The following is a 12,074-nucleotide window of genomic DNA, read 5'->3' on the forward strand; positions in this document are numbered from 1 at the left end:
ACAAAACCACTTTTTATTATTATTTTTTAAATGTATTCAATCCCTGAAGGTCATTTATGAGCTGTGGTCTCCAGGATTTACATTTAAGAGCATTTTCCAAAGCAGAGACAGAAATATATCCAGTCCTACAGGATTTCCAAAGTCCTCTAAGGAAAACCAAAAACTTGGAGTTATGATTATCTCAAATTACCATAAAGCATTGTTTAGATGAGCACTGAAAAAGATAATTGAAAATAAGTGTTATCTTTGTACAATCTGCCTTTATCAAAAAACTTTTTCTACTTAAGTATTATTAAAGACAAACCAGTAAGACCTCAAAATTATTATATGAACATCTTAAAGAGGTCAGTGATCTGTACTGTCCCAAGGTCTTAGACCCTAAGACCTACAGATCTTAACTATCACAAGATCATTTATCAAGCTAAACAAATGTTAAGTATTTCTGGACACACATTTTTGTGCTGTATGACAAGAATATTTCTCTGACAAAATGCTCTCATTTAATTTATGTTTAAGCTGTCAAGCTTGTTCAGATGTGTCGAAATTAAAACTAATCATACTTTAGAGATAACATTCATTCAGGTATGTGAAATTGGGTAATCAGGCTTTTATGGGGTCTGATTTAGGACCCACAGATATGTAACGGCTTGTTAGACAAGTCAACAAGACAAATCTCAGCCTTTTCACATCAGTTTATCTTTTCATTTATTTTATCTGATCTTTTCTTTTGATCAAAATCTCAGCATGTGGCTTATTAGATTTTCAAAATTGTTTCTCATGGTATTACAAGTTAACTCCTGTCCAAAATGGTGCCATGAAGTCCTTTCTGATTTTGTTACTTAAGTATTTAAAGGACTAAGTATGTGATCTGTCCCTTTACGAGTGCTGCTTCTTGAGCCTTTCTTTCTTCATTCATGACAACAAGATTTAAAATGTCCTCACTTTTCGATTCAGTGACACTGAAAGCCAAAGTGGAAAAGAAGCCATGTTTATTTCTTCATCAAGGCATCACAATTGGTCTTTGATTCCAGCCGTTAAATGAACACTCGTCAACAAGAAAACATGAAAATCATCTCAACGTGTTGTCACAATTTTCGAAGTTATTGGTAAAAGAAACCTTGTCAAAGAGGTACAAACCAAAAAGAGTGCACAGCCTGAGTACCAGCACAGCATTTCCTGTGAGACACAAAGTTTTCTGACTGGATTTTTCGGCAGCTGATTGATATGCAGTTAAGTGTAAAGCAGCTGCTTCAAACTCTATGAGGAGGCTCTTCTTCTCCACATGAGCGTCACAATATGTGAAACTGCAACTACATACAGCTGTAGCTGATTTATATGTGTACTGGGACTGGAAAGTATAAATATTTAGATCGTTGTCATGTTCTCAGGACTTATAACTTCTCAGGATACCACCGCACATTTCTGGATTTTGCAAAACCTTAAAGTTGAAGTGTAACTACTTGTTCACTGACTCAAAAAGTGGTTTCTTATCATTAGAACTGATTGATAAGTTAACTACACTGACAGAGAAGACAGCTACAGTATTGCACATACCATTGCAATCCTCACACACACGCACACACACACTTATTTGTCATACACGCAGAATCACACTGTCCACTTCTCAAACACACGCTTAAATTTACATATTCACAATCACGCTCAAATAATGCTCCGTGTTTAGTGCCTATCCCATGACACAGTAAACAAAACATTCTCTGACAATAAAAAGGGAAAAAAGTGAAACTTTAAAAGGAATATGAACATCTTTTCCACTGTCAGGGTCTGCTGGTGCCTGACCAGTGTTCTAACAACCCTGATGAGTCCAGATCCTTCCAGGCCAATCCAGTCCGCTCCAGTCCTCATGTCACGTCTCACCTGAGTGAGTCCACAAACATGATGTTGTCGTCTTTAAAATAAAAGCCCCTTGAAGCTGCTGCCGTGTCCTACCTGTGTGTGTGTGTGTACCTACATGTGTGTAAAGAAAAGGGGGCGGTCCATGAATCTCTGGGATAGAAGTAGTAGTTGTAAAAGTAGTAGTATTAGTGGTCGTGGGCCCATGTTTCCCGTTAGGATCAGTAGGTGGCGTTTGTTGGTTCCCTTCCCGAGCTGAAGAGCATGTCGGCCTTTGAGCTGACGATGTACGTGATGAGCAGGGATGATATCAACACGCCAACACCCACACCCAGCGTTAGCATCTGGAAAGAAAGTCAAACAACTCTTGTGAAAATTTCTCTAACAAGTAGAAAGAAATTGTCAGTTAGCAAGAATTACAAACAACTTTTAACTGTGTTAGGTTATAAACTAATCCAAATACGCCTGAAAATCTAAAAAACATGTGAAAGATACAATTCCATATGTTTTATGATGGACTTGTGTGAATAAATGTGTATCGCTTGTGTCAAAGAATGAAAAAGCAGGTTTACCTCCAGTTCGTTACTTGCCACCAGGAATATGCGACCTTTGATGGTCTTCCACCTGGACTCTGTCCAAGTTGAGTAATTTGTGGATGTGTACTCTTTCAGGTCGAAGGCTGGAGACAGAGCTTTGGAGAGACGGACTGTGGAGCGGATGCAGAAACCCTCTCTCTTTGTGCTATTGGGTGGCGCTGCACCTTGGACCCACATGTAAGTGTACATCTGGAAAGGAAACATATTTACTTCATTATTTATCAATCTCTTTAACACAGAGAGCACATGTCTAGAGTCAGCAGATGAAAAAAAAACAGACTTAAGCTTGTTTTCAACTTCTTCTCCCCTCGTGAGGTCAACTCTCACATTTCATAGTTGAACTATTGTTCACAGATGAAGGAAGTTTGACTGTGGCTCTCACATGTTTGCTCTCTGTGTCCTTATCGTCTTCTCTCTGGTTCTGGCAGTTCTCCTGTGTGATGTTGGGAGTGCTTCCTGTCAGGTTAGCCAGCAGGTACTGGACCAGAAGGGTCGGCTCACTGGACTGCTGGGCCACGCCGACGTAGAAGTTTGTGGGCCTGTCAGCTACGAGACAGAACAGAAATATGAAGTTTGTAGTTTTGAAATAAAGAATCACATAAAACATCCAAGTGTTAAAATAAAACACATCTTTATGATACATGTACATCTTTTTAAAACTTTTTAAAAGAAACTTTAACTAGTAGTTTAAAGGATCTGTCTGCACGCTGTCTTACCCAGGTGGCTGACAAGGTCTGAGGGGAGAAGTTGTTGGAACCAGGAGTTATTTGAGCGGACCAGAAAACCATAAAGCAGTCCAGTCACCTGACGGAGAGAAAACAGAGATCGACGATCACTTCTGCTCAGATCAAAACCAACAGAAACACCAAGAAAAATATATTCTGAGTTTGGAGTCTTCACATTCAGTATCATTATTAAAAGTAATTGAAGTCATTGCAGAAGGGAAAGCTATTTAAACTCTTTGGTTTCTTTCTTATGGGAATAGGTCTACTAATTCCTGAATCAAATCCAGCACTCTTACTATTTGAGGGTCTGCCTTTATGCCGCTCAGCTGGGGCTCTGATCCTCCGGCCTGCATGTAGAGAGCTCGAGCTACCATGGTGGCCACCTCCGTCAGAGCCTGATGTAAGAGGAGAAATGAAGAACACTTGATTTACAAACTACAAAGTAACAAGAAATGAAGAAGTCATTAACATCTAATCTCCTCTATAAACACAGATTCTAAACTCCTGGAAAGAGATGGGATGTTTTCAAAACTGCTGTTTTAATTTTCCCGAGCAGAGCAGACAAACAGCAGGCCTGTAGGAAGTGCTTCTTGTTGGAAACAGCAGGGCTTATAATCTTGTTAGAGCACAGAAGAAAACATGCATCATCTAAAATGACATCGGACTGACTGCAGACTGTGCACTAGAGTTGCTCCCTGATGTTTACAATCACATGACTCTTGTAAGCGTTGTTGATTTGCAGACGTACATTTGCCGTGTCAGTGACATACTCCAGCTGCTCCTCTGGCGTTAGATTTGGAGGATAAGAGATGTTGAGGTTTTCTGCAGTGTCATACATGCTCTCATAGAAACTGCACATGGGAAAAAAAGACGAACACAGTGAGGAAACATTCATCAAACTTTGGAAAATGGTCGTAAAAAGTGTTTGTGAGAAAGTCTGGTTTAACCTGTTGGTGTACGCCGACTGGTGATCCTCAATGACAACGCCAGGGATTGGCCGAGCTCTCAGGAAACGCTGGAATGACGAGGGCGGGAGTGGCTGGGAGAAATTTGGCTCATCCACAGAAACGCCTGCACCTGCAGCGGCTGACTTCAGGTTTGTTACGAGCTGACGCACCTGAGAGAAAACATTAAAGATAAAGAAAACAAATGTTGAACAAACAGGCATGAGGTGCTGCATATAAACCACTGTCAAAGCTACAAAGCTACTGGAGTTTTTTCCTGTAATACTCCAGTGTGTAAAAGAGAATAGTTTTTGTCTAACTGAGGGATCATTGTTCATATCTTGTGGTGGTGATATGTACGAGGACACAGTTTGTTATTCTCCAAAGATACAAACCTCCTCATTGATGCTGCTGATCCTCCTGGACACAGGATCAGAGTGAAGCCAAAGCTTGGAGTCAGCACGTAGTCCAACCTGTGGTGATGAAATGCATCATTCTGCTTTACTTAACAGAATAAACATAACATATAATCAAGATAAAGCACATGTTCTTACTAAATGTGTCAAATATTTGCTTTAGCAAAGTTTCAAGCTCCAATATTCAAGTTTTAAAACTCTAACATAACCTTAAACTGATACTCCGGGATGGAACAAGTTGGGTCCTATCACAAGGTTTAGGGCAGAAATTACCCCTACAGCAGTGTTTTTGTGCAGCAGAAGCCCAGGGCGCTCGCACCAAACACCCCCTCCCTGCTCGTCTGCCGGTTTCCTCTGCACTCAGACGGGGCCATATTTTACTTGACCAAAAACACAAATAAACAGACTCCACCGAAAAAATCTGATTTCGGTCTGCATTCACGCTTTATTTAGAGAATTTTCAGCGAGTTAGTTAGTGTTTTTGTGCGAAAGTAACGTGCTGAAAAATTCTCAAAATAAAGCGTGAATGCAGACTGATATCAGATTTTTTCAGTGGGAGTCCGTTTATTTGTGTTTTTGGTCAAGTAAAATATGGCCCCGTCTGAGTGCAGAGGAAAGCGGCAGAGGAGCAGGGAGGGGGTCTTTGGTGCAAGCGCCCTGGGCTTCTGCTGCACTAAAACACTGCTGTTGGGGTAATTTCTGCCCTAAACCTTGTGATAGGACCCAACTTGTTCCATCCCGGAGTATCACTTTAACCTGACTTTCAGACAGGTTCAGTTCAAAATCTGGTGAAGTATTAGAACGTGTTAGAAACATTTATGGAAAGAAAATGTTACAAAGTACCACATTTCAAAAACAACAGACTTAAATCAGGCTCAATACTTGAAAAAAAATCTCAGTTATGGTAGAACCTTTGGTTTAAATTAGTGTCACTAAGTATCTTTAAAATCTGTCAATCTGTACAAGTCCACTAAACAGATAAAGAACAAAGGAACTTTCAGTTCTACAATCCACACCTGTCCAACCTCCAGCACTGAGTGAACATTATCCAGATCCACTGTGAACTGGTTGTTCTGCATATCGTACACCATCCTCGAGCTGCCGATGTAGTCAAAGGTTTCCTGGATTCAAAAAGAGTCAAAAGAAAAACAAAGTCAGGAGTGAAGCAAACATAAAGTTGATCAATTGGTGGATTAAATTTTGTGGAAACCACTGACCCCCTGAAAGAAGGTGTAGAGGATGGTGCGGTTAGGCGGGGCCTCCTGCGTGGCGTTTCGCAGAGCATGAGCAGCAGCAAGCAGAGAGACGAATCCAGAGACGCTGCTGTCTGCTCCGGGAGCGATGTCAAAGAAAAAGGATCTGCTGTCCAACTGAGGAGAGGAGACAAAAGGTAAGTAAATTTATATGTTTATCATGTTTCCTGATCATGGAAGTTTTTCAGCACTGTAATAACGAATCTATGTTTTTAATTTCAAGTTTTCTGGTTTGAAGGGATGTGGGCTGCGTGTGTAAATGAAAGGCACTTTGTGAAAGTTGAGAAATCACAGATCAAACAATAGAAGTGGGACACAGAAAAATCCAGGAGAGCAAGTTCTCAACTGCTTGAAGTTGGATAATATTTGAACAGGAATCAAAGCAGAAAAACACTGTCAGTGACAGACTGCATACTGTGAATGTAATGTCATAACCACTGCTGTGAGTTACCGGGGGATTACTTTTTATCTCTCGTACTCAGAGATGAAGATGAAAGAAGATGACTATCTGTAACTCACCCTTGCTGCTGCGATGACCACACTCTCCCACGTCTTGTGACCCTTGACTGTGTTGTTGAATGGCCTGGTGGAGGCCCAAACATTGTAGTCACCTAATGGGTCACAGACCATCTCTAGAGAAGGACACCGGACATAAAAGGAAAGCATTAACTCAAAACAAAAGCAAGGTTTTCAATGACTTCCTGACAAAGTTTTTAATTACCCACAACAACTCATGGGACATCTTGAAAAGAAAGACGCCACTTGAACATTTTTGTGCTGAGATTTCTTCATGTTGTGTAAATACCTGGGGTGATGCTGAAGTTGATGTCGTTTCTCCTCATGCAGGTGGCCGTGTCGGTGACAGCAGACATGTGGGAGTAGAGCTGCATGGCACACAGTGGGTACTGGGGAGTGCTGCCGTTCACGGCACGGTTATGGTCCATGTAGCACTGCAAACAAAAAGAAGAAACATATTTAAACTGTAAACCATAACATTTCTTTTTTCTTGAAAGCTCAGATACTTTTCAACCCACAGAACAGGTTAAATCATATAAAAATGGGTCTGTAGTGCTTGCTCTGGGGCATGAAGGAAAGTTTTTGCCGCAGGAATTCTCTTCTCTGACACTGTCAAACCTGAAACGGCTGCTTTATGTCAAAATCTCCCTTGTCGGCCTTCCCGTCTCAGATGAGAGCACAAAGCAATACAACTGAGAGAATCTGGACCAAGAGTCACAGGCCATGTTGACCTCAGTGGTTCAGCACTTTTTCCTCCTCTGTAAAAACTCATCCCCCCCTCAGGAGCAAAACCCTGAGCTCTCTTTGACTAGATCAAAAGGAGATTATTTCAAGCTGCAATATGATCTGTCTGTTTGTGTCCCACATACGGGAGGAAGAGCAGCAAATGATTTGCTGCTTCTTCTGACGAATGACATAATGTGCCCCAACATGTTGGCTGTAGAAGGACGACGCTGCAGAAACCGCAGCTTCATTGGCATCAATCCTCGTCCCAACTGCTGCTGGGACAAGTTTAGATCCTTTTTTGTTGACAATGTACAACATCAGCGGTAACATTAAGACAATGCTGAAACACAGCGTTGCAAAGTAAAAACATAAATAGAATAATGTTTAACACTACCTGTCGGATGACCTGAGTGTCATTGTCGTCTTTCAGGGAAAATATGGGGAAGTCGAACTCCTCATATGCCAGTCCATTTCCATCAGGGTTCCACTTGGTCATGTTGCAGTGAGCCAGAACTGGATCATAGCTCTCTGAATACACACCTGAGTGAAATAAATAAAGCGCATGTTAGCATCTTTCTGATTTCTGCACATTACATTGCAGAAATAGTTCACAGACTGTAAAAACAACTGAATCTACCACAGGTTGTAATTACCTGGATGAGATCTGTAAACTATAATTAATTTCTGAAACTCTTGTAACACTGAGGGACAAGTCTGAGCAGGCTTACAGCCACCCACCTGAGTTTTCGTTGGGGCAGGTGGTGTGTGGTGAGAAGCCCTTTGGCGGGTTTGTGTTTGGTGCAACAACAGCGACACCGGCCACCCTGCTGGAGCCGTTTTTCAGCTTCATCATGACCGACCTGACAGGCAGACAGTCGGCACGGGGCAGGAGGAACGATACAGGTACAAACACAGGTCAGATACGGTTTTTACATGTGTTCTGAATTACTTTCCTCAGGGTTAGAAACTTAATAAATTTGCAGGATTAACTTCACACTGATGGCAGATTGGTTTTACTGCCATGATCTTATAACATAACTCTTCTCCTCTACTTTATTTAAGGGAGTGAAGAAATTTTAAGGACTTTCTGAACTACTGTTTATTCCTGCTATCATTTAGTTCAACACCAAGTTATGAAATTTGTGAAACATACAAGGACAATACGAGGACATACAAGGACAATAGAGATGCTTAAAGGCTTAAGATAATTCATATTCACATATGTCACAGCCTCTTCTTACAAAAACAACTCTAGGAATTCTTTCTACAGAATGGGATCAAAGCCAACTGTACCTGGTAAAAAGGGGATACTCCAAGATAACCAGGTAAGGAGGAGTGTGACCGGCACTCAGGACCCAGTTTAAGTCGTCCTCTGACTCAAGCACATGGAGCACACCCACATTACCCGACAAAGAAGCTGGAATCCAAAAATGGCAACAAATGAACATAAACTGTGCATCAAACAGAAGTGCTACATATATAGATGTTTCCAGTGATTGTTAGTGTTTGTCCACAAGGCCTGCTTTGTTGAAAGAAGGTTTTAAAACTTGATTCAGAGATTTGGAACCAGCAGCAGCCAGGGTTTGCGTTACATTTTTAGTCGCTGATCATAGATATTGCTATCATAATTTTTACAAATACTTTCATTAATTTTTACAATTTCTACAATTCTATTTATTTTCATTATTTTTATTTAATATGAATTGGTCTGTATGGTATTTTTGCACAAATTTGTATGTTTATGTGAATTTTATACAGTGCATTCTATTTTTGTGAGTATAGAGTATAAAATCTAAAATTTGATTTAAAAAAATGATGAGAGACAGATGAGAGAAAGAGTGACGTTTTGAAAACTTGTGTTTTTCTAGCTTGAGTTGAATAGATGAGCCCTTCAGTTTGCGCCTTAGCTCCTAATAATCAACCTAGCTTTTTGATTACACTAGAAACGTAATTTTTGTTGAGTTAGATCTGACAGCTGTTTTTAACTAATTTTTGGGAGTGGAATCCAAAACTGATCTTAGTTTTTCTCTATTCTGTCAAGTTTTTAAACTATAAGATCCCCATTTTCTTGAAAAATATGAAAAATACTTCACTTAAAAGATATGTGCTTGTTTGAAAATCTTCAAATACAATGAAATGTGACAGAAACAGGCATAACTGCAGTGTTTATTTAACACTATTGTGTTTTTACAAAGGATATGGCTACTGGAGGGGCTACAGGAGCAGCTCACCCTTACCACAGCTTATCAGTGGAATTTTGCTTATCTGGAGGGTAAGCTATGGCGAAAAAAACTTGACGTGCTGGGAAAAAAAAGTGCAATTTTGGAATCAACATCCCAATATTAGTGTTGAACAGCATACAAATCTAACTCAACAGATTTTTTTTTCAAACTGTTCCCCTGTGTTATGTATCGGACTGATAACTGATCACAGCATCCATGTGTGATCCACTAGTGTGCTGTCATCTTCCTTATAAATCAATTTTCAGCTGCAAAAGATAAGTCATTTGTGTTTAAAAAATGTCAACACTTTCATAGCTTGCATCTCCTACAGTGATGTTTTTCCAACTTTCTACCAAATTCAAGACGAGTGAATTCACCTGGGGAACCAAAAGAACAAAGACTTAAGCAAGAGTTTAGACTTTTCATTGTGTTTCCAGAATCACCCTTAAAGTCATTGTTTGTACTCTTTGCACTCTTTTCCACCTTGTCATTGTGCTTTACTTACACTGGCATCCTATCTGGTGTGTTGCATTGAGCAGTCGCACACATGGGACAGTGTAGTTAAGATGCACATAAATCTTCTTTTCCACTGAATTGCAGCTGACGCCTGCAAAGAGAGAAAATCAGAAAAAGCAAATTAAAATGAAAACTTTTCACCCAAGACTGAAAGATTAAAAAAGGTCACAAGTAAATCCCTGCTCCATGAGACGCTTTATATATTTGTGGGAACAATATATCTGCTTTTGATATGTGTAAGGTTTTTTCTGGGCCTCCTCAGGACTGTACACAGCTAACGAATAGTAACTTGTGTGAAACCGGTGAATTCACACAGTTTTGACGCATGAAGGCGCTGTTTTAAATGGTCAGCTGTACGCCGAATATATCAGGTCACCAGGGCGGTTGTCGGGTGGTTTCCTTTTTTCCTCACAAGTTTTGTTGCGTCTGGAGAAAATGGATTCAACAACAGAAGATAAAACCCTATATGCAGTTTGGTGTGCTGTCCCTATGTTTTAATCCCTCGAGCTGTGGGCGGCTACAGATGGGGGAATCACGCGCAGTCACGCTGATGCTGACAAGTCAAGAGAGCAGAATAAATCTGACTTACTTAAAGGAAAGTCTCAAGAAAGATGTACTTTATAAAACAAGAACGATTATGCTGACAGACTAACATTTGTCGATGTAGCTCAACAGCTGCTACACTGCTAACATTCATTGCGAAACTTGAATTTTAACACCGGTAACTGAAAGTATAACCAGCTAGCAGAAATTAGCCTAGCATTCAGCTAGCTCCGAGCACAAAGACACCATTAATAAGCTCACCTCCCGAAACAGAAACACACCCCGACAATGAATAAAGACGTTTACATGAAAGTTCAACACCATAACAATACAACTTACCAAGGGAAAACCAACAAACTATCAAACTAATAATCCATTTATTCGACAGCAGATCCATCTTCCTGGTTTGAAAAGCAGGAAAACACAACAGAAGGTGTTGACACAGAAAACGTCCGGGTTCTGTTTTTTGGTTCCGCTTCCCTTTGCGGAGGCGGACTTTGTCAAAATGGCATCATTGGATCTGAACAGAAGGAATCATCTTGGCTTCCCTTTTGAAAAATTATTCACGTTTCTATGTTTAGACGTTTTAAGATAACTTCAAGTTAATCATGTGTGTAGTGTTTGTTGAAAGACGATCGTCCCTCTAAACAAGGAGTTGTCCATTAACTCCTAATGACTCAAACGTGTCATGTTATTCCTGAAAGCTACAGCAATATTTTTTTTTGTTTTGTTTAGTTTTTATTAAGAAATTTAATTATATCAGGGTATATGCTAAAATCCTGAGGTTGGTTTCAATACCTTTTTAAGACTTTTTCAAAAACCTTTTAAAAAAGTTTCAAGACTTTATCACAACTTTCAGTTGTTGTTGGCATCCACTTTTTAACAGTTGTAGTTTACATTTTTACAGAAATGATGTAAGCTGAGGAGGAATAAAGCTTGAAAGAACAAATGAAACTAAAGGCAGGTTTATTGACACTCCCACAACAAGATACAGGAGTTATTCAAGGCCAACTTGCTGAAGAAAATGAGAAATTATTTAATCATTTTTAAAATTTAGGACACGTGCCAGAGAATGTGTGATTTGCTTTAATGTTGTATTTAATTTCTCTTTATGAAACTAGAAATGACATTATTTATAGCTGGTGTTTATACAGCTCACAATCCTTATTGTTGTATTTTATTGTAACTAGAGTCTTTATGTATTTTTTTTTTAATTTATTCTTTTTTATTTTTGTATTTTTCTATGCTCCTTCGATTTCTGCTGTTAACACAACAATTTTCCAGTTTGGGATCAATAAAGTAACTCTATTCTTTTCTATTTAATTCTATTTTAGAACTTTATCAGCTGAACGTCCCAATCAGGGGACAGTTGCAAGGAGGAAAATAAATATTCATGGATATTATTTGGGTCAAAGCTTGAATACCTATGAAACTTAATACCTCATAAAACCACAATTAAGACTTTTTAATACTTTTTAAGGCCCTTAATTTTCCCAAAATTGATTTATCAACTTCTAATACTTTTTAAGACCTCACGGACACCCTGTATATGAAAATTAGTATTGATGCTTGTATACACATGCCCCAGGAACAAGGAGTGAGAACTTCCATGTTTACTATTAAGACTGCCATGGTGTATGTGTTGGAAATGTCAACACTGCACTTCACAAAACACCCTATTTTCACATTTTACACAATTAACTATAAGATACGTTTGACTTTTAAAGCAGGACAGGATTTTAACAACCAGAAAACTTTACTTA

The 12,074-nt window shown here is 39.4% G+C and overlaps 1 protein-coding gene across 1 annotated transcript; it reads right to left on the reverse strand.

Moving 5' to 3' along the window:
• Positions 1-967: 967 nt before the first annotated feature.
• ncstn (nicastrin) lies at positions 968-10,803 on the reverse strand. The gene is made up of 17 exons (XM_074689522.1): positions 10,651-10,803; positions 9,758-9,859; positions 8,324-8,447; positions 7,769-7,890; positions 7,425-7,570; positions 6,594-6,738; positions 6,308-6,420; positions 5,753-5,905; positions 5,552-5,656; positions 4,515-4,592; positions 4,123-4,292; positions 3,924-4,026; positions 3,472-3,570; positions 3,167-3,254; positions 2,833-2,996; positions 2,427-2,639; positions 968-2,198 (listed from the first exon to the last, which is right to left on the reverse strand). Exons 1-17 carry the CDS (start codon positions 10,706-10,708, stop codon positions 2,076-2,078), a joined length of 2,106 nt encoding a protein of 701 aa, XP_074545623.1. The 5' UTR covers positions 10,709-10,803; the 3' UTR covers positions 968-2,075.
• Positions 10,804-12,074: the final 1,271 nt, after the last annotated feature.

This window comes from Halichoeres trimaculatus, unplaced genomic scaffold (genome assembly GCF_033239565.1).
Source record: "Halichoeres trimaculatus isolate MK-OKI-2021-1 unplaced genomic scaffold, fHalTri1.1 fHalTri1_scaffold_15, whole genome shotgun sequence".
Taxonomy (NCBI): domain Eukaryota; kingdom Metazoa; phylum Chordata; class Actinopteri; order Labriformes; family Labridae; genus Halichoeres; species Halichoeres trimaculatus.

Bases quoted from the DNA above. Each gene is read 5' to 3' on its own strand.
- ncstn (XM_074689522.1), bottom strand. From the start codon at position 10,708: ATGGATCTGCTGTCGAATAAATGGATTATTAGTTTGATAGTTTGTTGG. The intron at 4,293-4,514 runs GTTTGTATCTTT...GTTTTCTCTCAG, and splicing joins TCAGCAGCATCAATGAGGAG to GTGCGTCAGCTCGTAACAAA. The intron at 2,997-3,166 runs GTAAGACAGCGT...TCTGTCTCGTAG, and splicing joins AGACCTTGTCAGCCACCTGG to CTGACAGGCCCACAAACTTC.